General features: G+C 44.5%; 1 protein-coding gene across 1 annotated transcript in view; it reads left to right on the top strand.

Moving 5' to 3' along the window:
* LOC124720189 (neuralized-like protein 4) overlaps nucleotides 1–24,036 on the top strand; it is a 296,164-nt gene extending 272,128 nt beyond the window's left edge. The window contains 4 exon segments of the mRNA XM_047245512.1: nucleotides 4,740–5,034; nucleotides 15,320–15,480; nucleotides 21,662–21,779; nucleotides 22,784–24,036. Of these exon segments, the coding sequence (XP_047101468.1) occupies nucleotides 4,740–5,034; nucleotides 15,320–15,480; nucleotides 21,662–21,779; nucleotides 22,784–23,012 (803 nt within the window). The 3' untranslated portion in view covers nucleotides 23,013–24,036.
* The last annotated feature ends 3,586 nt before the right edge of the window (nucleotides 24,037–27,622 follow it).

Below are 27,622 nucleotides of genomic sequence, written 5' to 3'. Positions count from 1 at the left end.
GAAGGAGAAGAAATGAGGACATCACACAAATGTGAAAGAATATGACGATTCCAAATTTATATAAAAATTTCGTTCTACTACTTTTCGATCTCGTGCTTGAGAAATTGGAGCGTATGAATGAAATGTGAAAGCTTTTGATATTGATACTTTGTGAATTGTATTCTGTCGTCTTATAAAAATGATCATTATTGCCAAAGCAGTCTTGTTTACTTGGTGTGTGTTACAAAATTCCTACAATATTAGAAAGGCCTATTTTGTTTTATCTGGCAGACAGTGACAAAATAGAGGTAATCAGATCGAGAAACCACACCAGTCTTGGGTATTATTTCTGTTAAGAGCTTTTTCAGTATTAGATAACGACATTTTGATTGTTCGTGTAGCAAAATGTTTTACAAACTTTGAGGTAATAAAGTCATCTGCAGAAAGGAAAGCACGCCGTGTAAAGCTGTAACAAGATTAGAGGGGAAAAAATGCTAGGAGCTAAGGATTGAAGAAATCTGTACTGTTTTGCTTGTCTCTTGTCTTTACTGGTTTTATGTATCCTATATTTAATTTTATGTCGCCACGAAACAGCAAGTTATAAGCTAGTAGACAATAAAGAGTGCAGATTTTTTGAAGAGTTCTTGCTCTCCTGATTGCAAATAATCCCATCCAGTATTAATTGCAAGGGACTTTTGTTTTAACAGGGGCAGGATGTCAAACCGGACGGCTGGGAGCAAGAGAGCCACCATAGGACATTTTAATTTCCACTGTCCTGAGTATAGTTCGATGGCAGCCATTACAAAACGTATACGTTTAATTCCACAGAGCGAAATTCAGTGACGAGCGATAGAAGAATGCTCTGTGAAGAGGCGTGGCACTGCACATCAGCACACTTAAGACCAAATAACGTGTCTTACATTTCCTCCAACATATATGTTTTATGTATTATCTCAAATGCTTGGGGGGGTGTGGGGGGGGTGTGCCGCTGTCTAGTATTGCCCTGGTTCAGAAATAGTGGACTCGAGGCTCATGCGCAGAGCAGTCTGACTTATAGTTTGGGGAAGTGGGTAGTCTCAACGTGACCCGTATTTACATGTAGTGATTCTGCTGTTTCCTCTTCGTTTAATGTTCTCACACCAAATGAAAACAAAACGGATTTCTGCAGCTGGTAGCTATGAAGTGAATTAAAATATATTCATATAATTATGGAATGTTTTAAATATGTTATTAGCTTCAGATTTTATTTTATTTCCACCTTTTGACAGTCAAGCATTAATCACCTTGCAGAACAATGAAGTCATTTTTGTCAGTTTGCTAAAGACATTTGGCTTTTATTAATCTTTTCCACTGAGGCAGTCAATGTATTTGAAATGAAGTGTTTAATTCCACACCATTGGCTAGTTTCAACTGTTCACTCCATTTCAAGTGCACATTTTCATCTTCTAGCGCGTATGGCATTATGCCATAATAAAGAACCAAACATGAGCTAATACGGTACTGGTACTGTACCGAGAACCATACTGAAAAGCTTTGTGGCAAGTCGAGGCATACGTCGTCGGGAATCTGTACATACTGAATGTGCACTGTAAGTGTGCACATTTTGTATGGTTCATGATATTCCAATGCTCTTGAAGTATACTCCGCTGTCTTCTTTCTTTTATGACATAATGTAAGATCCTCTAATGTTTTACACGAACCAACATATGGGCTCCCTTCGTCATCATAGCTGCGCAAGTGTGGTGGCCCCTGTTATCTGGTGCTGAAACAAACTTATTTCTAATGGTCGTGGGAAAATGTTGTGAATGGTGGTTTGAAAACCATTACTTTCAAAGTAAACTTCCTTTTATGCAAGTTGAACTACGAGAAGGTACGATGAATTTCTTAAATAACAGTGTGTTTGACTCTCATTTAAAAATCAACTCATTGATGACAAGCCATTTAGAAGAATTTCGAGGCCAAAAGGTCAGACATGTACGTTGTTATTAAAAATGTTACTGGGACGTCTACGCGATATATCTCAAATTGTAACAAGTGCAAAAAATATCAGCATTATATGTGGAAGCTTATTAGCCTTAGAGACCAATGTTACCTTGTAGCAACACTATGTATATTAATTTAAACCATTAACTTTTCCTGTTTGTGTGTTTGTGCTACTTAATAGTGACGTTGCTGTTAGCTGACTACATCACGTGCCCTATGCTCTGAGTATCCGCTGTCACCGGCTGGCGAGATCACGTGACATGAGCTATGGTGGCTTACAAAAGCGCATCGCAGTCTCGATTTCAATGTTTCGGAAAGTAACTTGTGGTGTTTGGTGGAATTCAAATTTATACTTTCGTAATGCGAAAATATGCAGTATACATGTTGCTTCACATCAAAGAAATTTCCGAAACATGTTTTTTTTCCTTGACTTTCGTTTTTTAAAGTACCGGGAAATTCTACACCCGCGTATAAAACCGTAATCATTCAAAGGATGGATAAGTTTCGCTCTCCCGATGGAAAATATACTGTCACTTAACACAGAAAAAGTGTGTTTCCGCCAGGAGAAAGTGTATTTTTAACCAGAAAATGCGGGAATTCTCTTTTTTCCTTGTCCACGTATAACCCCCCCCCCCCCCCCCCTCCCCCCGATTCGAGTAGTTATTTTATAAACTCTGGGAGTAATGCAGTAAAATAAATTTACTAAAATAATTATGATAAATCTTTATACATATTAACTAGTACATGATCAGAAACTGATCACTTTCCTGAGTTACAAAGATATCTGCTTTCCGTTTACATACAGGTACATACCAGAGTTAATCGATCGATGACAACGTATCGAAATCATTTATGGAATAAAAAATTAATATTATTACGTTTTGTAGTTGAGTATAGTTTTTCTGTTACATGTGTAAAAATGTGGAGCTTTAGGCCTCATAGGACTGCAAATTTTGTAAAAGTCTTCAATATTTTGTGCTTCTAAACATTAGCAGCATAAATAGGCTTACTGTGAAATGGCAAAAAAAAAAAAAATTTAAAAGATTGCAGTAAATTTCAGAGATTGTGAGTAAACACTCAATCGACCAGTGCACAACCTGCTACCGATTACACCCAACCGAAACGCGTAAGGACTCTGCCTGCTGAGTTTCAAACTGCTCTGGAACCAGAGGTAATATACCTGTAATAGTTCAGTGATGTGTTAAGAATATATGAAACTGAGAATAACCTGGGTGCCGCAGTCCCAGTGGGCTTCAAATGGTATAGGATACCAGTAAACCCTCAGTTCTACAAAGAATCGTACTCTTACATGTCAGACAGCTTCAGATATGCTATTGCTTTACAAATGAGTTAATGTGTTAAATTTTTGCTTTCAAGCGTATAAGCAGGAAAGTTTTAAAACAGGTTTCAACAATTGCTTAATTTTTGTCGAAAGTTGCTAAGTGCACCCATTACGAAACACTCGGTCATCACAAACAGAGTACTCCACAGTCAATTTTAAACAAAAGCCTGGTTTTTCGCACACCTCGTGTTCGTGACGACAGATATCCAGAATTGCGTGTTCTACAGTCGTTTGTAAAGATGTCGAGTTGAAATGTTACACCTGCTGCTGAAGTTTGACTGCCCCAACAGCAAAAGTGCAGTAATTGACCAACTTCCACCATTTTGTGGTGGGTGTCGGCAAGGAAAAGTTTCGGAAAGGTACGAAATCGTGCATAAAGTTTGTTGGAAGTAGCTAGGTGCTCTTTCATTTAAATAGGGGACAAATACAGTCTGGGTAACATACGCGCTGCGTGTCACACTGCCACAAGATGCACCCGCATTTCCTAACTGTAATAGCCGTCGTATGCTGCTCGTCTCGTGTTAAACATTTTGTGTAAGATTATATTGGACATCGATGTGTTACGTGTCAAATGCTTCTCGTGAGTTGAGAAATAATACATTCGCCGTATTTCCTCAATCCGTGCACTCGAAGACAACAAATGAGAAATGTGCGAGTGGGGTTTCGTGTAACTAATCTTTTGACGACTGCAGTGTTACGTGGCTTTATGCTTAATTACAGACTTAGTATTTTATCAGTCGATTTGTTTTCACCACATAACCGTCGCGGTTTACATCCTCCTTCGTTGCTGAGCGATGTATCACTTTTCGTTCTGACGCCGCAACTCTTCCTTTCCTATATCTTTACTGCTTTTTATCTGTATAAATGATGAACTATTGGTTTTGCCATTTAACAACTTTTTAATAACTGTGGAAGTATTACAGGCATCGGGTCCCACCAAATGTGTCACCCGCCTATACGTTTTACGTGAACCTTTCGAGACTCGATTGATCTGTTTACAGAGAGAAAGGAGAATATCTCTTCCTCTGACGTCGTCCGATGATGACACAGGAAGCTCGACGCCCGGGCTCTTCCACGGCTCGCGGTAGTTTGCGGCATTCGTTTTATTCCGCGCCCACTTGCCACTACGTCGAACTTTGGTCGTGATCGTCGGATGACGTCTTCCACGTTATCTATCTGCAACGTAAATAAACTTTCTTCCCACAGTATTTCTGAAAACCCAAAAACAAACCTAAAGAACATAATAATAACTGTTCTTACAATTATTCGTATAAGTCTTGGTCGAATTAATGAGGGGTGGGACAGGCCTAAGCGTTGTGGACACCACACGATCCTCGGAGGAGGACACCTCCGTCGGAAGCCCCGCGTGATGTCGGAGCTGGGAACGTGTCTCGAGACGTGCGTCCTGTAGGAGCCCTCGCATTTCTGCCGACAGACGGCTTCTTCCTGCCGGGCGACGCGGGCTCCTGCTTCTGCGAGCAGTGCGTGCGCCGGCTGCGGCCGCCCTCCCCGCCGCCCGGCCTGACCGTCCGCCGCAAGTCTTGCGTGGCGGCGGCGCCCGCGGCAGCGTCCGCTGCTGGTACGCCGACTGGGGCGTCCGACCCGGCCGTTCCCGCCGCACCGGCAGCGGTGGGGACCGGCACTGTGGACGCCGGCTCCGGGACGGCGGTCGCGGACGTGGCCGCCTTGCAGTCTGCCGAGATACTGCTGCAGATAGCTGGCTGGTGCAGGTACAGCTCTCTCTCTCTCTCTCTCTCTCTCTCTCTAGTGCTTAATAAAAAAGAAAAAAGGGGATAAAAGAAAACATTGAATATGTGGGAAGAAATTGTGAATAAAAAGGGGTTTTTAAAATCATTACTGGCCGTGAAAAGGGGAAAGAATGAAATGCAAATCAGACTTCGTATTACAGAAAAGCTATCGGACTTCATGATTCAGGAAAGCTATTGTTGGGGTGGTCCTTGTGGTGTTTCTTAGCAAAACTCAAACCAATTTCCACTACAAAAATTATTTGAAAGAGAACAGACAGTAACAAAATGTGATTAACAGGGGGAACCATGTTAACATGTCTTCTCTCGTGTGGAGTCCAGGTCTTCTTCTCCAAAAATCTCCCGCTTCAATTCTGCGTGAAAAGTCGTAGCTGCTCGAAAATCTTGCAATAAATTTCATTGTCCAGGAATTACTAATGTATACAAAAACCGTCTTGATATTAAATGCAATGTATTTTACGTTGCTGCTTCCATCCTCCAAATTTCATACAAACTTCCACAATACGTCTGCACATCAATAAGTCTTTTCGTCTTAATCTCACCAAGACTAGCTACTAAGTAAGTCAAGCTTCCGCGCTAGAGACACAAGAGCGGGTAGAAAACAAAAAGTGTTACAATTTTTGTACCTTCCTTTTTTTATATATTTTCTCTGCCGTCGAGCGCTCATACAGCTGTGACGGTATAATTTATATCTGAGGGAACGAGTGTACTGCGGCGAAATTCAAAGTTCCACTATATATATAGACACACACACACACACACACACACACACACACAGGGTGAGTCACCTAACGTTACCGCTGGATATATTTTGTAAACCACATCAAATACTGACGAACCGATTCCACAGACCGAATGTGAGGAGAGGGGCTAGTGTAATTGGTTAATACAAACCATAAAAAAATGCACGGAAGTATGTTTTTTAACACAAACCTACGTTTTTTTTTTAATGGAACCACGTTACTTTTGTTAGCACATCTGAACATATAAACAAATATGTAATCAGTGCTGTTTGTTGCATTGTAAAATGTTAATTACATCCGGAGATATTGTAACCTAAAGTTGACGCTTGAAACCTCTAACATTCAGTTGCGTGTCGTAACAAACACGGGCCAGGGTCGGCGAGCAGCATTTGCAGGGACATGTTTACGATGACGACCGTGTTTACGAGTGTGGCTGTAGTGCACTGTTGTGGTTTGGTCTAGCTGTCGTAGTGTCCGCATGTAGCGCTTGCTACTATTGTTATTCTGCATTCGTCTCCGCACGCAGACCAACTGTAGTACACCGTGTTACCAGACATCTGTGATAGTGTAGTGTTGTAGGAACTGTGACCATGGTGTATTCGAACTCTGAAAAGGCGGAGATGATACTCATCTATGGCGAGTGTCGACAAAATGCAGCTGAAGCCTGCAGGGTGTATGCAGAACGGTACCCTGACAGAGAGCATCCAACGTGCCGCACACTGCAAAACATCTACCGCCAACTGTATGTGACAGGTATGGTCGTAGCACGCAAACGGGTCCGTAACAGGCCCGTCACAGGAGAAGCGGGTGCAGTTGGTGTGTTAGCTGCTGTTGCCATGAACCCACACACGAGTACATGGGACATTGCGAGAGCCGGTGGACTGAGTCAAAGTAGTGTCATGCGCATACTGCATCGTCACCGCTTTCACCCGTTTCAGCAATTACACTTTAATCATTGAGTGCAATTCTGTGAATGGGCATTAACAGAGAATGCGTTGCAGTTCTACCTGTTTACCGATGAAGCGGGTTTCACAAACCACGGGGCAGTGAATCTACGGAACATGCATTACTGGTCCGTGGACAATCCTCGCTGGCTCAGACAGGTAGAAGCGACAGCGATCGTGGACTGTAAATGTATGGTGCGGAATTATTGGCGACCACCTCATTGGTCCTCACTTCATTGCAGGGGCCCAAACAGCTGTAACATACATCGCGTTTCTACAGAATGATCCGCCAACGTTGCTCGAAAATGTGCCACTGGAAACGCGTCGACGTATGTGGTATCAGCATGATGGTGCACCTGCACATTCCGCAATTAACACTAGGCTGACCCTTGACAGGTTGTTCGATGGGCGTTTCGTAGGATGTGGAGGACTCATAAATTGCCCAGCCCGTTCTTCTGATCTTACACCTCTGGACTTCTTTCTGTGGGGTACGTTAAAGGAGAATGTGTACCGTGATGTGCCTACAACCCCAGAGGATATGAAACAACGTATTGTGGCAGCCTGCGGCGACTTTACACCAGATGTACTGCGGCGTGTACGACATTCATTACGCCAGAGATTGCAATTGTGTGCAGCAAATGACGGCCACCACATTGAACATCTATTGGCCTGACATGTCGGCACACACTCTATTCCACTCCGTAATTGAAAACAGAAACCACGTGTGTACGTGTACCTCACCCCTCATGGTAATGTACATGTGCGTCAGTGAAAAAGACCAATAAAAAGGTGTTAGGACGTGGACGTAATGTGCTGTTCCAGTCTCTTCTGTACCTAAGGTCCATCACCGTTCCCTTTGGATGCCTACGTAATTCGGTGCTCTCCGATACACACGATCGAACAGCGGAGGAGTGGTACTCAAGCGTCAACTTTAGGTTACAATATCTCCGGATGTAATTAACATTTTACAATGCAACAAACGGCACTGATTACGTATTTCTTTATATGTTCAGATGTGCTAACAAAACTAACGGGGTTCCATTTAAAAAACCTTAGGTTTGTATTAAAAAACATGCTTAAGTGCATTTTTTTATGGTTTGTATTAACCAATTACACTAGCCCCTCTCCTCACGTTCGGTCTCTGGAATCGGTTCGTCAGACTGTTTTGCTAGTGTGCAAAATAAACCACATGCAGTAGGCTTTGACCATGAGGCAAAGTTTTCTATGTTGTGCATATTTTAAAATTCACTTACCCGGATTATTACTATCAAACTTTCTTCTCGAGAACCGATGCTGAAATTGTGGGGTAGCACCTTGGGCCATGTATGTACCGATCTTATTATTAATTGGTAACCTACACGACTCGTTAAGAGTCACCGACAGAATACCTGTATTAATTAAACGGCGATTTGTCGACTGCCCCGACACCCCCCCGAGTGCCAGTCATTGAGGTGCGTCGAACGGAATACTTCGTACGGACTGTTATCTCTCGGATTGCTGTAAACATTAGTTGTCTAACAGTTGTGACGCTGTAGTTATGCAGTGGGCTGTCACACGTTTTATGTGTGTGTGCAAATGAGTTTGATTAATAGTTGTAAATGTACTTACATTTCACTGCACAACTGAATACGAGACATCGTCATAAAAGTTTGGAAGCTGATTTAAAAGCCAGTTTTCTTCTAACCACTGCTTTGTATTACAACAGTATTCATTAACTGTGTGTTTCTTGCTACAAATATACCTAAGTACCACATTTTGAGACAAGTATCTCTGAAATGTGTATGTATAAATACCGACTAATCGCCACGAGTCACTCGAGCCCACGAGTTGTCAGTACTCGAAGACGAACAGTAAAGTGTTCCACCTCTGGCACCGTCGTAATTGTGTACGGCAGCGCTACTTACCTCATGGTCTCGAGGTAAGTGGCCAGCTTTACTTAGCGCGTAACCGAATTAACCGACGTGAATTAAAATGAGGCACCTCGTAAAACTTTAGTGTGTCTGTAAATATTTTTGCTTGTAACTGAGCAGGGAAACTACAATCTTAAGAGGCCCTTAACATTTGTCGGTATTTGTGGTTTCACTGTTAGATGGTAGGTGCATATTATTTGCATTGCCCAGCACAGTTGCCCGGTTTAGCCTCTTGCAACTATTTTTTATAGGGCTATATAGAACAACTAGTTTGCAGGGAATTTTCCCAGGACCGTCGTTCAGCTGAAGGACAACACTTATCGAGCTGTCTGCAACACGTGCGTCAATATGCCGGAAAGAGTTGAACGAAACTTCAGAGTTCAATTAACGGAGTGTATTGAAAATAATTGATGCCATTTGGGTGATATTATCTTTGAAACTGTGTAAAAAGTAAAATTTAAGTATTGTACTTAGTGTTGTTCAAAGTATTAAGTGTATGTAATATATCTGCATACTTTTTTTAATCGAATTTGTAAATAAGCAAGTTGCTCTGTCCCACACTTCATATACACACAAAGACCAAACAGTATTTAGAGAAAAAAATATCAAATCTTTGTGCAACCTTCGCCATGTTTTGTGAAAATACGACCTCCGTCGTGTGTCTCGAAAATAAAGCAGACAATAAAATAGACATTAAGAAGACAGAAAATCTACTTGTGTAATGTGATTGATCGCGGACAGAGTACAAAGGTTATATACCGGTCTACTATGTCCCAATCCTAACATATGCATCCAAAACCTTCGTTATGAAAGGAAGAGAGAGAAGCAAAGTAGAAGTTAGTGAGATGAGATGAAATTCTTGAGGAACAGTACTGGAGTGACAGAGATAGACAGGTTAACAAATGAGAGGACCAGGGAGTTAATGAAGGTGGAGCCATTACAGGAGGAGATAGAGAAATCGAGGCTGAGATGGTACGGGCATGTTAAGAGAATGGAGGAGAAGAGCATACCCAGGAGGATGCACGAGATGAGACTGGAAGGAAAGAAATCGAGAGGAAGATGGAGAGACAGATGGCTGAAACGAGTGTAGGAATGCGTCCAGAAGAAAGGAGAAGACTGCACCGAGGTGAAGGCAGAGAGATGGTGGCAAGACGGAAGACGATGGAGAGGCTTGCGTTCCAAACAAACCCGGTCAGAGGCTGGAAACTGTCCAAGATGATGATGATGATGAAGATGATGAAACAGTGTAATGAAAGTATAATCGCCATGTTAGCAGATGGTGTCACCATTCCATTTTCATACGTGTGCCGTCTTTACTGTGCTCTACACGTTAAAACTCTACACTCGGCACTGCGATCCGATTGTCAGTGTGGCCAAACTGTTCACGATGTGGTGAGTGGGCAGTTTACACGCCGGCGTGTCTGGCACCCCTGTCTCACGTAGTTGACAGTGACCAGAAAGTTGCACCTTAAATTGGGCTTCAGTTGACGGTTTGGTCACTTGACTGAAATATTTAGACAAATTCTATTTGATCGCTATTTCAACTCAGTTACTCCTTCACATTTCGTTTATTGATTTGTCAATTTATTTGCTTGCTGGCAGAACAGAATAATGTATTTCCAGTCTCGTTTATGTTATTCATTTCTTCAGCTCGTTTGGCGAGGCAATACGGTGCGTATTTTAACGACTTGAGATGATGTTACCAGTTTTGTTCACAGATTTGTTTTACTTCCCCACGGACCAGTTCAGGCTCGAGCACATGCATGACGATCTCCTGCGGGTCAGAGAAACCCGTACCGCCATTTATAGGACATTCGTGCTCCGTAAAGTAAGCTACCCGTCACTCCTCGCCGAGACCACTGTGCACTGTCGGAAGAGCGAGCGTTTCCGATTTCCTGCAGACGCAGTTTTGCTGCGGCACAGGTAACGGGCTCGTCACGGTGTGCAACTGAAGTGGTGCGGCAGTCAGAGTGTGCGGTACAGTGAGTTTCTTGTGGGCGAAACTTCTAAACTGCGCATGGGTTGACTGCGAAATGCTGGCAGTGTGTGGGCGAAATGCAGTGTCGCGTGCAGCCGTAGTGAACCGACGTCGACAATTTGCCGACGCCACACACGCGCGCTCGGGCAGTGCCGGTCGGGAAATCCAGACTTCGGACTGTGTAACTTCCACCTTTTCGGCAAGCTAAGAGAACGTCGAGAGGGAAACAGATGTTCTGACAGTAAGGGTATTCATACAGTGGTGCTGGAATGGCTCACTGACTCAGGAGGGGATTTCTAATGTCAGAGAATTCAACAGCTGGTACAACACAATGAGATTTTCACTCTGCAGCGGAGTGTGCGCTGACATGAAACTTCCTGGCTGATTAAGACTGTGTGCCGGACCGAGACCCGAACTCGGGACCTTTGCCTTTCGCGGGCAAGTGCTCCACCAACTGAGCCACCCAAGCACGACTCACGTCCCGTCCTCACAGCTTTACTTCTGCCAGTACCTCACCTCCTACCTTCCAAACTTTACAGAAGCTGTCCTGCGAGCCAAGCAGAACTAGCACTCCTGAAAGAAAGGATACTGCGGAGACATGGCTTAGCCTCAGCCTGGGGGATGTTTCCAGAATGAGATTTTCACTCTGCGGTGGAGTGTGCCCGAGAAAGGCAAAGGTCCCGAGTTCGAGTCTCTGTCCGGCAGACAGTTTTAATCTGCCAGGAAGTTTCAGTTGGTAGAACGTTCAGATGTCGTTTACAGAGACGTGATGTCTGTGTTCAAAATTAGTATTGTGTTCTTGTGTCACTTTGAGGTGCAGTGCAGCATTCAATAAAAGTTACTCGGCCCGGCGTTAATGTGTAACGCACTTCTCGAAGTTGTCTCGTATATGTTTAGTACCTGCTACTCCATCCCTGTTTGGTACGAGTCCCACACACTTGGGCACTGTTCTCAGGTGGATTGAAAGAGTGCATTGTAAGCAGTCTCCTTTCTAGATCTGCAGTATTTTCCAAGAATCCTGCCAGCCTTTCCAACAGAGTGTAACTGGCAAATTGTGTGGCTGGACTGAGCCGATATTAACCTTCCAAATGATCTCTCACCCTGATGCTATTTGTGATAACTTGTACATTAATTATAGCTTTTTTTACGGTTGCTTTTCTCAGAGTTTCTCGAAGTAATGGACTTGGTGTGGAGTACGACAAAATTGTGGTGTGTGACTTCTTCACGATCTGCAGAGGGTCCGGGGCTGTAAGAGAGCTCCAAACTCTGCCAGCTACTAGATGACGTAAACACCCTTCAATAACTCCTGTATATTTCGTGATATGGGCGAAATACCCTCAGACTTCCGAGAAGAATATAATAATTCCAATTAGGAAGAAAGCAGGTGATGACAGGTGTGAAAATTACAAAACTATCAGTTTAATAAGTCACAGTTACAAAATACTAACACGGATTCTTTACATAAAAATGGAAAAACTGGTAGAAGTGGACCTTGGGGAAGATCAATTGGGATTCCGTAGAAATTTTGGAACGTGCGAGGCAATACTGACGTATGACTTATCTTAGAAGATTAAGGAAAGCAAACCTACGTTTCTAGCATTTATAGGCTTAGATAAAGCTTTTGACAATTTTGACTGGAATACTCTCTTCAAAAGGGAGGAGTAAAATACATGGAGAGAAGGACTACTTACAATTTGTACAGAAACCATACGGCAGTTACAAGAGTTAGAGGGGTACGAAAGGGAAGCAGTGGTTGAGAAGGAAGTGAGACAGAGTTGTAGCCTCTCCCCAATGTTATTCAATCTGTATATTGAACAAGCGGTAAAGGAAACAAAAGAAAATTTGGAGTAGCAATTAAAATCCATGGAGAAGAAATAAAAGTTTGAGGTTCGCCGATGACATTGTAATTCTGTCAGAGAGAGCAAAGGACTTGGAAGAGCAGGTGAACTGAATGGACAGTGTCTCAATAGGAGGGTATAAGATGAACATCAACAAAAGCAAAACGAGGATAATGGAATGTAGTCTAATTAAGTCGGGTGATGCTGAGGAAATTAGATTAGGAAATGAGACACTTAAGGTAGTAAAGGAATTTTGCTATTTGGGGAGCAAAGTAACTGATGATGGTCGAAGTAGAGAGGATATAAAATGTAGACTGGCAATGGCAAAGAAAGCATTTCTGAAGAAGTGAAATTTGTTAACATCGAGTATAGATTTAAGTGTCAGGAAGTCATTTCTGAAAGTATTTGTATGGTGTATAGCCATGTATGGAAGTGAAACGTGGACGATAAATAGTTTGGACAAGAAGAGAATAGAAGCTTTTGAAATGTGGTGCTACAGAAGAATGCTGAAGATTAGATGGGTAGATCACGTAACTAATGAGGAGGTATTGAATAGAATTGGGGAGAAGAGGAGTTTGTGGCACAACTTGACCAGAAGAAGGGATCGGTTGGTAGGACATGTTCTGAGGCATCCAGGGATCACCAATTTAGTATTGTTGGGCAGCGTGGAGGGTAAAAATCGTAGAGAGAGACCAAGAGATGAATACACTAAGCAGATTCAGAAGGATGTAGGTTGCAGTAGGTACTGGAAGATGAAGCAGCTTGCACAGGATAGAGTAGCACAGAGAGCTGCATCAAACCAGTGTCTTGACTGAAGACCACAACAACAACTTATTTGAGAAACATTGTGTAAGAACATTTTACAGTTGTTGGTGGACAGATCTCTTTTCAACTCGTAACTCACATAAATAGTTAGATACAATTGTCTCTGTAGGCAGGACTAGAGTTTTGTTAAGCTCTGTTTGACTGCTCCCACATGTCGCCACTGTCAGCACCGCCTCTCGCTCCGTGACTCCCGAGACTTTGCAGAGCCGGGGCGCCGAGTAGGAGCGACTCCACAACTGCGGGCAGAGGCCCTCGGCGACTGCCGCGACTCTCTCTGCTCGTGCTTCTTTCGCCACAACTGCACGTACGCGGGACTGCAGAGTGCACTGTGGGAAGTTCTCATGTCGATTTTTTTTACACACTCATTTTTCGTCTGTCTGAGAGGAAGGAGTGAAAAGTTTTGTTCTGAATGGACGGCATGTCGTACCAGAGTGACCTTCCATCTCACATCCTGACACATTTTTACACCAAGGAGTTTGTGTGAGCTGTCCGATTCAAATTGTGACTTGTCCGTATAATATTGAGGTGCACAGTTTTGCAGTTCCAAATATTTAAAGCGAGTTGCCTATATTTGTAAAATTTTCAAATCTTACGAAAATCTCGCTTGATATTAATTGTCATTATTCCAGGGGAAGAGAGACCCTTTGCCGAGACGTCGACCTTACTCGGCACAGAGGCGATGGGGAATTAATAGTATAAGAAAAATTTGGCACGATTATTAGATTGGCTGGGTGACCTATACACTAACGAGGAGAGGTAGCCAGTAGTGGGATCGGCTTTCTGAAACCATCTGTACAGTTATGTAGTTGAGGTCCTAGCCATTCAGCCTGGTGGGCACTCATTTGAGAGTAATCGGAAGTCACATCATTTTAATCACCGTATAAACTTTCCAATCACACTCTTTTCTTTTCTTAACATTGTCTTTCCACTTGTAATCTTTGTCCGTGTGAATTTAATTATTATTATTTATCTTCAACAATATGTAAACATTTGAAAATGCTGATCTATTGGTTAAAAACAAATAGAAAATAATATATTTATAGTGACTTTGCACTGTAATCAAAAATGAATTTTTGTTGGAATATGTACTCTTTCTCTCTCCCTTATTTATATCAAACAAACATTTAAAACATGAATTCTTATTGCACTGTGGACAAAATAATGCAGGTGAAGATGTAAACAAGAGAAGAGACTGTAAGCAAAAAAGAAATTCAGACAAAATGAGGAATAGAAATAATGTGTGCAGTAACACGGACTAAAATAAAAGATGATAAGACAAAAATAGAGGATGATAAAATGGAGGAAATTAAATGAAAGTTACAGCATAAAAATAATTAAAATCACCGGAACAAAGATTCTGAGCGGAAAAAATTGCTTCGAGCACTATGGGACGTAACATCTATGGTCATCAGTCCCCTAGAACTTAGAACTACTTAAACCTAACTAAGGACAGCACACAACACACAGTCACCACGAGGCAGAGAAAATCCCTGACCCCGCCGGGAATCAAACCCGGGCGTGGGAAGCGAGAATGCTACCGCACGACCACGAGCTGCGGACCCGAGCGGAAAGAGAGTCATTAGATGAAAACGAGAGCAAATGGAGAACTTAATACAGGGATTGAAATGATCCTACAGAGGAAGAGAAATAAAAAATTACATTTCGACCAAAGTCATTTTGATAAAGATTTTAAAAATTTCGTAGCATCTGACAAGATTGAAAGTGGAAATATTTTGCACGTGAAGACTGTACCTGAACCACTGCACTACATAACCAGTCTCTGTAACATTCTTTATTTAAACTGGTAGAACATCACGCAAAATGGAATTTTTTTTCCGATTACTCGCGCACACGAGCGTCCGCAGGGTGAGATACCCGGGACGTCGACCTACGTCACCGTTCAGACAGTTTCGGAAAGTCGATCCGACCACCGGAGCCGCTCCCAGGAAGTGCCGAAGTCTCGACGACGGCCGCTCGGCCCGGCCCTCACACCGCACCCTCCTGCCGACAGGTTCCCCCTGAAGAGGCGGCCGAAGCCGTCTCCCCAGGAGGGCGGCGACAGTGCGGGCGCGCCGCCGCAGCAGCTGTGCGCGGGGTGGCACGTCGCCTTCTGGGGCGCGCGCCTCGGCGACGTGCGGCAGGTGCTGGACCGCGGCGAGCTGCTGCTGCCAGGTGAGGGAGGAAAGTGGTCAGATGTGTACATTCACCAGAGGCCGTCCAGTGAGTAAAGAAGGTTTCACAATACAGGGGTACTCTTTAATAATAATAGTAATACCAATATTGACCTACTCATTTGGAGTAGTGAAATGGAGTAACACAGACCTAGAAGCACTCAATACACTTACACAATCACAGTGCCACAAATATAGAATACATCGCATAGATTGAGCAACAGAGATATTCACATTAAGCAGAAAGGAAGGAGGAAGGGGATTTATCGACATAAAAAACCTACATTACGGACAGGTAGACAATGTAAGAAAATTCTTTATAGAACGAGCAGAAACTAGCAAAACACACAAAGCACTCACTCGTATAAATACATCGGCTACACCACTGCAATTTCATAACCACTTCTACAACCCTTTAGATCACATAACATCAACAGACAGGAAGAAAGTAAATTGGAAAAAGAGAACACTGCACGGCAAGCACCCGTATCGTCTAACACAGCCACACATCGATCCAGACGCATCCGACACGTGGCTAAGAAAAGGCAATATATACAGTGAGAAGGAAGGATTCGTGATTGCAATACAGGATCAAACAATAAACTCCAGATAGTACAGCAAGCATATTATTAGAGGTCTCAATACCACAACAGATAAATGCAGACTTTGCAAACAACAAATGGAAACAGCAGATCACATAACAAGCGGATGTACAATACAAGCAAATACAGAATACCCCAGAACACATGACAATGTAGCAAAAATAATACATCAACAACTTGCCATACAACATAAACTAATAAAACAACACGTTCCCACATACAAGTATGCACAACAAAATGTACTGGAGAATGATGAATACAAATTATACTGGAACAGAACCATTATAACAGATAAAACAACACCACATAACAAACCTGACATCATACTCACCAATAAAAAGAAGAAATTAACACAACTAATCGAAATATTCATACCCAATACAAAAAATATACAGAAGAAAACGGGAGAAAAAATTGAAAAATACATCCAACTGGCTGAAGAAGTCAACGACATGTGGCATCAGGATAAAGTTGACATTATACCAATTATACTGTCAACTACAGGAGTCGTACCACACAATATCCACCAGTACATCAACGCAATACAGCTACATCCAAACTTGTATATACAAGTACAGAAAGCTGTAATTATTGATACATGTTCAATTACCCGAAAGTTCCTAAATGCAATGTAACATATACCGTACAGTTAAAAGGAAGTCATGCTCGATCAAGGTCCGCGTCACTTTCCAATTTTAACCAGACCTAAGGTTTGAGAAAGGAAAGAAGATAATAGTAATACAGAAACTGAATTTACACATTTTGAAACATACTTTCTTTACTTTCCCACACAGTTGCCTTTGACATCGCGGCATTTGTCATACCTCGGCACCGGTCGTCTCTGCCCTCTCTGTACTGCCCGGCCGTTCGACCGTGTCGGGTCACAGTGGCGTCCTTGGGTCTCCACGGTGTGCCGGTGAAGTGCTCTTTCGATTTTGGAAATGGGAAACAATCTGACAGTGTCGGGTTCGAGCGGCGAGACTCGTGTCTGCTGGACGTATGTGCACCGTCGTGCGACGGAATAATTTCCCGCGAGAGCTGGCCTCTTCGGAAGTTCCGGATAGCCTGGTGACAGTGTTCTAGAGTAGCACGGCGTACGTCGCTGCTTTCTGTCGTGAAACAGAATGCAAAACGGACAAGTATGACCAATTTTTAGACAGTTGCTTCATTTGGGGTGGGGTATAAGAGACCCGTGTTTCATCTCCTGTAACGATCTAGTCGGCAAACGTTTCACCGCCGCTTTCGTAACACTGCAAGAATGCTAACGCGGCACACATTCTTGCAGGTTTCTGGTTGTGCGTGAGCATGTGTGGCCCTCTGCCTGCATGGGGTTTGCGGTACCTCGAGTGCCGAGTCACAATTTCGTGTGCAATTGAATGACAACCTTCCTGACACCGGTTACGCAGGTTGCTAACCGATATTCGTCTATCCTCTCGAACGGTGCTATCCGCCTCGTGTTTTGGCCTATCTTTGGTGACCGAAGTTTGCCCCGACCTATCTGGGTCGTGAATGTATGTTCTCCCATTCTTAAATGTTACGTCCACTTTCAGACACTGTTTGGATTCCTTACACTTCACCGTCAATGGCGACGAGTCTTCGGAAAAATTCACCGGGTCTAACATTATCCACCTGCAGAAAACAAATAACTCCTCGGCAACTCGCACACGGCGGTATTCGCAGTCGCCACAGTTCGGGACGCAGCAGTCTCTGACGTACCACGTGACAAGGTCCGACTTACGACTCTTGCGGCAACTGCCTACGTTACACTCGATACCGGAAGCCGACGGGCAGCCGCCACGAGATGGGCAGACAGACTGTGTGTGTGTGTGTGTGTGTGTGTGTGTGTGTGTGTGTGTGTGTGTGTGTGTGTGTGTGCGCAAATATTCTTTGCTTTCTGGATGGTCCTTGTAGTTTAACTTAATGTGGTACACTTAATATGACTAGATTTTATGAAAGGCTACTGTATTACAGTGACAGTTGTAATTATAAAATAACTTTGAGCAATATATATTTAATGATTTATACTATGTCTTCGCTTATGTTGTGTCTGTACGTTGCATTACCCTGTCGTTGAGACACGCACGCGTGACTGGAGGGCTGTGTAACGTAATGTAGACAATGTGACATACGGAGGTCTGGCTAAGTCCAGGAGGGATGCACGGATAGCCAGAATGGTCGAGGTGAGCACTTCAATAAGCAGGAACTTCTGCTTCGACTCATCGTCTGGCGCAGATTCAGTGTGTCCGGTGCCAATTCCGTGTGTCACTAGCAAAATATGCAGCTGAGAGCCGTGTCCGCGATTTGCAACCTATTCTGTAATTACATTTTATAAATTGTGGAAATATCATGTAACAGCTTAAGCTGCTGTTAAATTTATTCTTTATTGTCCCAGCAATTTTGGGCAAAGACTATATCGAGCAGAGATTTTTGTTAACAGCAAGACTTGCATACATACAAACATACATACATACATACATTACATTACTTTACATAAAAAACCCAGCCAGAAGTATAAAAATTAAAAATACTTTTTATTCACACAAAAGGAACCACATGACGATACATTAAATACAGATGCCACATTTTTGACGTGTTTTTGTTATGTGTATATGTATGTAACAGTTTCTGTAAACAGAAATCTGTGCACCATAATGGTGTTTGACCAGAGACAGTCATGCAATAATCAATAAATTCAACAGCACTTAAGATGTTACATGCTCTAATTTCTACAATTTGTCAACTGCGGAACACGATGGACAAAAAATATTTCGTTACTGTTTCTTTTTTGTTTATAATTAGGCAATTTTTTATAAACATTCGCTAAGCTGGATTGTAACAATGATAATGTGTGTGAAACATTCTAACAACACAGTGAGAAAAATAGTAAAAACGAAACAGTGCGCACACACAGGATATCGAATACGTTGACCGAAGAAAGGAAATTGCGGCTTAGAGGAGGAGCTGTGCGACATGAACAGAAGCTGGTGGGCACGTTTCTACGCCTGAAAGATAACGTCAGTCTCGTAAGGGTGGCGCTAGTAATGCCGCTACGAGGGTGCAAATCGTGTTTGCTTCGAATACGTGTCGTCGTAAGCGTCAGTTACCTCCTATATCGCACGTGGCGAGCCGACGTTAGTCGTGAATGGCTCTGAGGCGACAAAGGTACCGTTATCCACACCTCACTCGGTTTGAACGAGGTCTCGTAATAGGGTTGCAGGAAGTTGGACGTTACCGCTGCAGTATTACAGAAAGACTCGGGAGGAATCCTTACACGACTGCCGGCAGCGGTTATGACGACAGTGTTCGGTCGCGAGGAGACCTGGCCGCGTGGCACTACCGACAACGAAGACTGTCGCGTTCGGCGTACCACTCGAGTGCACCGTACTGCAGCTGCAGTGTCAATCTGAACGGCAGCTGACACCACAGTGACACAGTCAACTGCTACAAATCGGTTACTTCGAGGGCAGTTCTGAGCCAGATACCCTGTAGCGTGTGTTTCACTGACCACAAACTACCACCACTTGTGACTCGAGTGGAGTCGAGCGAGACCTCGCCGGAAGGCAGGGTGGAGGTCTGTCGTATTTTCTGAGGAGAGCTGGTTCTGCCTCGGTGCCAGTGGCGGCCGTGTGCCGGTTAGGATGAGGCCGGTCGAGGGCCTGCAACAGACACGTCTGCGTGCCCGACGCACTGAATCGACGCTGGGAATTACAGTCTGGGATGAGATTCTGTGGGACGGCAGGAGCACCCGCGCGGTTACTGTATTTACTCGAATCTAAGCCGCACTCGAATATAAGCTGCATCTGAAAAAGAGACTCAAAATCGAGGGGGAAAAAAAATTATCCGATTCTAAGCTGCTCCTGAAATTTGAGACTCGAAATTCAAGGGGGGAGAGAAGTTATAGACCGCCGCTCCAAATAGAAACAAAGTTGGTCCTTTTTAATATGAGACACAATTTAGGTCGAATGAATGACGATACAGCTACAGTAGTTTGGTTCGAGTCATAAGCTTAGCACTTAAGCTTTACCAGGTAGCCATTGATATACGTCAGGTGCTCCGTCCGTATTTACACGGGTACCCTTCCTTTTTCGCATACTTCGTCTGGTTTGAATCGATTGCTATATTTTGCTTTGACCTGATAAGTGCCGTTCTCTTTGTTATAGGTCTTCGCGTCACTCTAAGCTGAAAATGCATTACTGTACTGTGTCATGCATTGTTTGTCGCATTCTGATAGTGCGTGTTTACGGCCTGTCGCCGCCCGCGGCACGGCTTGCTTTTGTACACGCTACCACAGCTTACAATAAACAAAAAAGAGAGGAATTGTCTCATTAGCGAAACAATGGCAAGAGACTGCTATTTGTTGTTACTTACACTGCTGCATTCTTTGATAATGATCAGCAAGAACCAAATAATAGACGGCGTATGATAGAATTTGTTCCAAACGAGAGTTTAGCGACAATTTTTCTCCGTTCGAAAACCTTTGCAGACGCCTCTTTAGTACATTACATTCTGCACAGATGTTAGTCATCTTAGATTCGTGCTTCATTTATGACTGTATCACTATTCAGCATAAGAGTAAAACGAATATAAACATGACATTATATTTATATTCTTCCGCATTTGCTGTTGTCTCACTCTAGTTTCGTAGTTTATTAGGCAGACAGGATTTAAATGACATAGTAGCAAACACGAAAGAATACATGGCATAATGTTTACATTCTTCTACCTTTTCTTTTAATTTATTAACTGACGCATAGGTTTTGCCACCAGTATTTATCTTTGTGCCTGCAAAGCATGCCTGTGTAGCGCTACAAGATTAGACGGCAGAAGTTAGTTGCGGCGGCACCTACCAACATTTTTCAGAACTTCCGCACACTTTGCACTCGATTCTAAGCCGCACGCGGTTTTTTCGATTACAAAAACTGGAAAAAACGTGCGATATAGATTCGAGTAAATACGGTATTCCACGCACCCTGACTGCAAATCCGTATGCCAGTCTAGTCATTCGACCCCTGGTGCTGCCGTTCGTGAACGGCATTCTGAGGAGCGTTTCCTGACGGCATAACACTTGCTCGCATACTACTGTCGTAATGCTGTACGCTCTAGTGCGTGTCGAACGTCGCCTCGGCCTGCTCGATCGTGAGATGTGTCTGTAACCCAACACGTACGGGGCACCGTCGGACGATAACTCCGGTGTCGTCCACAGACGGCATTAACCGACCCCGTATCGACTGACGGAGTGCGACGGGCACGGGACTCCGTCTCACGAACTGACATCCAGAACACGTACCACACAATGCGTCCACTTTTGCTTGCTCGCATTCGACGTTCTGCTGGTTAAACCAGTTATTAATGTACCTGCATTTCACATTTGCAATGGCTTACGTTCATCACTTACATATGTTACTTAGACAGTGGTATACTCTCGAAATTATGTTACTCTACATTAATTATTTATTGGTGTTCCAATTTTTTTTGTTTTTATGTATTTATTTATTTTTCCCCCCCCCCATTAGTGTACAAGACGAGGTGTAGAAATAGTTTTCCAAACTAATGACTCCGTTTTGCTTTGGCGGTGGACAGGTGAGCTGGGCCTGCAGCGGATGCGGGACAAGTCGGACTCCGAGGGCTCGCAGCTGGTCTTCTCTCCGGACATCCGACACGCCGTCAGCAAGACGTTGCCCTGCCGCAAGAAGTCAGAGTGAGTTTTGGAGTGGGCCGCGAGTGAGTTTTGGAGTGGGCCACATTTGTAGTGCAAGAATGTCGTACACTTATCCGTTTAGTGCTCGCTTACCGGGTGGGCGGAAACAAGTCGATAGCGAGGTCAGAGCCGAGTGGGGGACTTCGAATTGGGCAAAATTTTCTGGATATCCTAGGATAAAGGTGCACGGTTGAGGAACTGTGGCTCTCAAACGGCACCGAAACGGGGACAGGTACGACGTGGAAGCCCGTACATTGAAACCGATCTCCCCTGGCTCCTGCCCCTTATACAATGAAGACTGTTACTTACTAAATAACTGAAGATAATGGGTTCGACTCCACATCCTAGCGAGGCAATCGAGCTGAAAGGGCAAAGATTTGATAAAATTTCAGTTGCGATCTGAAGACCTTGCTGTCTTGCACGCACACCATTATCGACAACAATCTCATCACCATTCTCAAATATGGCTATAGTCATCAAATGTTGTCATTATCATCATCACAAAATGCCGTCGTCGTGGTCATCACCCTCATTAAATCGTCATGTCGTCATCATCGCCCTCATCGAGTCATCCTTATCTTGTAGTCATCCTTATCTTGTAGTCATCCTTATCTTGTAGTCGTCCTTATCTTGTAGTCGTCCTTATCTTGTAGTCGTCCTTATCTTGTAGTCGTCCTTATCTTGTAGTCGTCCTTATCTTGTAGTCGTCCTTATCTTGTAGTCGTCCTTATCTTGTAGTCGTCCTTATCTTGTAGTCGTCCTTATCTTGTAGTCGTCCTTATCTTGTAGTCGTCCTTATCTTGTAGTCGTCCTTATCTTGTAGTCGTCCTTATCTTGTAGTCGTCCTTATCTTGTAGTCGTCCTTATCTTGTAGTCGTCCTTATCTTGTAGTCATCCTTATCTTGTAGTCATCCTCGTCAAGTTGACATTGGTGTTATCATAATCATTATGATCATCATCGAGTCTTCATCACTCGAGTCGCAGTACAATTCTTCTCCCTGCAGATTCCTGGACCCCAAGACGCGGCAGCGGTACCGTGCGTGGGCGGCGTTCCAGGTGCTGGTGCAGCCGGGGACGTACAAGGTGTCGGCTGCGCGGGCGCCAGCCCAGGCGGAGGCGGAGGAGTGGGTGACCAAGGAGCGCGGCACGACTGTTCTGTCGGCGCTGCTGCTGCGGCTGCGCCCGGCCGACGACGACGCGGCGCCCGCCACGTCCGCCGAATGCCGCGGCTGAGCCAGGCCGTACTGCGCTCCGCTCTCCCGCTCTCGCCGGTTTACGCTTTCTCTTACCACGCCAGTATTTGCAGACACCGCCCCTCCCGACAGGGCACGCCGACCGTGCCGTCGCACGAGGCTACGTGTGGCGGGGGCGGGGTCGGCGTTTAGCTTCCGGCCTAACTGCAGTTGCCGCGCTCACCTGTACGAGCACGCCGAGCACTCCGCCTGGAGGTGTATCTGGTGACTGGGAAGACCGGACAGCTGAAATATGTACCTCGATGCCTCGATACGGACTCGAAATAATGAAGAGTGAGGTATGACGATCCACCCCCGCCCGATTCTCTCCCACTGAACTGTGCACGTGGAAATGTTTCCTCGTCATTCGATATACGTCCATAAGGGTCTCTTATAATTTTGTTTTCGTGTGCCTCTTTACAGATTTACGATAAGAGACATTATTTAAAACATAACGCAGTTTACTAAAATGTAGACTTTCAGGGCCGGAAATATCGTGTCCGTTATAATTATCCGGACTGTTAAGCTGTGGTCGGTTGACGAATTCTGTGTCAGTTCCCAACGTTTCGTCTCTGACTGCGGGAGACGTCTTCGAGGGGGTCCGTAGCTCGCTACTGACTGAGCCGGTGGGTGTGTCGGACCTTCCGTCGAGCTATGGACCCCCTCAAAGACGTCTCCTGCAGTCGGAGACGAAACGTTGGGAATTGGCACAGAATGCGTCAACCGACCACGGCATAACAGCCCGGATAATTACAATGGACATGATAACACAGTTAATGAACAGCTAGCAGGCTTGAGGGGGTCTATATGAATGGGAAGACTGACTACACTTTACTAAAAGGTGAGAAATGTATGACTTAGTGTGTTAGAACAGAAGTGGAAGATATATGCCCTCTATGAGTTTAGAGAGAGATACAATCACACCAGCCTAAAGAAAAAAAAAGGTGTGCATGAGTGTGGCCTGCACCCCCCCCCCCCTTCCTCTCACACACACACACATACACACACACACACACACACACACACACACACACACACCTATGTACACAATTTAAATTTTTACACGTATTACAATAAGACAGAGAGAGAGAGAGAGAGAGAGAGAGAGAGAGAGAGAGAGAGAGAGAGAGAATGCATAGCAATATCTGCCTAAAGGACTTGTTAAATTACATTTTACTTTGTCACCCAGAAGTTCTCATTAAAAACAAAGAATCTTGTATAAAAGATGACGGTAATTAGCCAGTTTGAGGTGTCCCTAATGTATTGGAAGACAGGGTGTATTATTCAGTAGTTGACAGTATTACGAAACGGACAGATTGCTAAATCAAATAGATTCTCATTTTGATACTTTCATTTATTACGTATACACGTGTAATTGTGTTCTCCCGAGAGCTGAGACTAGTCTCTCACTAACAGTCGACGGCTTTCAGTTCCTACGCTTAATACTCGTGTAAAATTACAGACGGCATTTTGTAACCGGAGCAAAGTAGCGATCGGTTTAACAGTCTAAAAGTCGAGTAGAGAGAATCTCGATCACGTTTTCAGATTTTTATTCACCAGCAACTAGTTTCGGCCATTTCCTCGGACCGCATTCGGGCTTTTCTCCACCGTAACGGGTGCCGGTGGCGGCAGACAGAGAGAGATCTGTGGAAGTGAGGATCTCGCCGTAGTCCGGCCGGTCGGAAAAATTAGGCACCGGACATCGATAAGTAGTCATTCGTAGAGGGCAACTTACTGCCGAGGTACGGGTGCCGATACCTAAAGTTCCGACCGCGGGCCTACGGCTTGTGCCCCGTCTGTTCTCCCACACTGTTCTACGATTCTGATCCGTCCGAAATATTCTATTAAAATGAAGAGATTTTAATACGTGAACAATTTTGTACGATACAATTGTCGTATTTCACTTTAAATTCAAGTAACACGTGCCCGCCGATGGAAATTACGTTTGTTACGTAACAGCTCACCCTTGTACTTTCTTGTACAAAGTACAGTTCTGAACTTCAAAATAGTCACTTCGCTCACACACGTACGTATTCCGCTCCCTTCTCACTTTTACGTACGATCGCGACAAGCGTACGCATTAGGGTTCCGCCCCGTAAGTGCACTCCGGCTCGACTGACTCGCTCGTCGGCACCGACGGTCCCCGGGTGCCGGCGTCTCCCTCCCCGCACTCACTTTCAGTGCCACGTACACTGAAACTGGCCACCGTACGACTGCAAAATGTAAACTGGCGAAGTGCTCGTTTTTTATTACAATTTACCTGCCTACGTGGCCGACGTCACCGACGCGCAGTTGTATGGCGGTTCTCGACTCGGGGTCAGCCGGTCCATATTTCGGTGCCGGAAAAAGTTTTCGGCGGCACTATTTTACCGGCGAAGGGAGGAGACGTGGCAGTGTGACATTTCCGATCGCCAAACTCTGCACCTGTGTCCCGGTTTAAATACCGAACCTGTGCACAGTGTCTCGAGAAGTGACGGGGATGTCGAGTTCGGTGGCCGCGTCAGTTCTGTTAGGGAGGAGCGGGAGGTGTGCTGGCAACGGCCTTCACCCTCTCCCTCCTCTCATCGTGCAGCATAAACACAGCAAAACACACACAGTATTACAAATATTGTGGTGGAGCGTGTTGTAAATAAATAAACAAAAGAAGAAAAACCATTAACAGTTCCACTGTGATGCAGCAGAGGAGTGTAAGGGTACATTCAATCTGTCCAGTATAGGACCAACATCTCTACTCTTAACATCATCGACAGGTGCAGACAAAAGAGAGCTTTCAGAGTTAGAGCACTGCATGCCGCCTCCCTTTCCCCCCTCTCTCTCTCTCTCTCTCTCTCTCTCTCTCTCTCTCTCTCTCTCTCTCTCTCTCTCTCTCTCTCTCATCCAAACGCGCACACACACAACACAAAAACCAACCTGTGCCCCTACATTCTGCTGGCTGGACACACAGTGCCGGGATTGCACTTCAGCTGGTGGGGTGGCGGTTATGTCGACGAGGGTGAGTAAGAAGAAAAGAGAAAGGGGAGGGACGTAGGTAGGTAGCAGGCAGGAAGAGAGGGCGGGGGGGAGGGGGGGCTGTCGGCTCGGAGGGGGACGGCAGGTTTGCCGGCTGGGAATGTAGGGGACACGTGTGGTAGGTGCACGGGCTAGGTACGTGATATACGGGTACTGGAGCTCGTGTCGTACAGTGCACGACGAGGGTGACGACAGGTACGGATCGGAAGATGGTGACGGGACAGGACGACGGGGAAGCGTCGCACGCGGCGTTTCGGGACTGCGGGTCGGTGGAGATAGATGCCGAGAGGTTTACAGGAGCGAGTGATATTTTGTGAGGATATCTCCCATCTGCACAGCCCAGTAAAGTGGGAGCCGGAGGGTAGGATACGGACGGCTCGCCCCGCGAAGTGGCCGCCGAACTAGAGCGTCTCGGGCGCGGCACCGCATTGTGCCGCCGGATGTTCGACTCTGTTCTCGGCCACAGTTTGGCAGTGGCTGCCAGTTCTGGTGGGCAACTTGTCAGCTGCCAGCAAAAAAAAAATAAAATAAAATAAAATAAAATAAAAGTGCAGGAATTGCAGCAGAGTTTGCAGACGAGATGGCGGCTTTCACACGTGGCCCTAACTCTTATGGGATAGGATAGTCCTGTGACGGGACTGGAATAGGGCGTACTGGGAGGGCGGATTGGGTAGGTTTTGCACCTGGGTCTTCTGCAGCAATATGATCCCTGTGAGTAATAACTAGACAACAGAATATGAAAAGTTGATAAAAGTGTCACTTCAGTATCTCAAATGCCCGATGAAGTATTAGGGTCCACCGTGACGAGCGGAATAGCTGTTACGTGTTCCTCACTGACGGAGAAAGAAATTAACAGAAATATGTGTATTGCAACATTCTGACAGAAACACCCGGAATTTCGATCCTCGTTCGTCGTCTGTCCGAGTGGTGCGGGTCAGTTGTGTCCTGCCGAGTAAATGAAATCTGTCATTGTGTCTGAGCATTGGCTGTTTATTTTTTAAACAAATTTTCGAAATTATTCATTGGCCCCGGTAATAGCCTCTTAACTGGAAAGAGTGAAAAAGAATCTGATATTTTGTACAATACAATATTTGCACTTGCCTAGTGTACAAGGCTGCTAGTATTAAAGAGAATTTTTGGAGAATCACAGTTGAAAAAATAAGGTTTTTTTTATTGATATATGTATCAGCCTGCATGTATCTGCATTTTACCTAAAGATTGAATGACACTAACTCTGTGTCCACAATGTACATCCCAGCGCTTGCACGAATGTGTAAGAGTATTTACCTTTACCATTATTGTGGCAACTTTTCATTTCAATCTGTTACACATTTTATGTGAGATTATTCGTATTCTGTTTTACACACACTGATGATTAAAAATAATTTGTGTGACATTACTGTCTGAACCAAAATGGCAGCTCTGTGTATCCTGAAGTCGCTTGTCTAAAGTTGTAACCTATCCCTTGTCAATCTCCTCTGCACCGTGGTAGTCTGACATTCTAATTATCGGCTTAAAGTATTGGTGCTTTGTCTCGAGGTATTTGTCGATTGATTTCGCTGTTATGAAAACTTTAAAACTAGTTGTAATGTAACTTTTGCA

The sequence above is a fragment of the Schistocerca piceifrons genome, chromosome 11 (genome assembly GCF_021461385.2).
Source record: "Schistocerca piceifrons isolate TAMUIC-IGC-003096 chromosome 11, iqSchPice1.1, whole genome shotgun sequence".
In the NCBI taxonomy this organism is placed as follows: domain Eukaryota; kingdom Metazoa; phylum Arthropoda; class Insecta; order Orthoptera; family Acrididae; genus Schistocerca; species Schistocerca piceifrons.
This window is presented reverse-complemented; position numbering and strand designations above follow the sequence as displayed.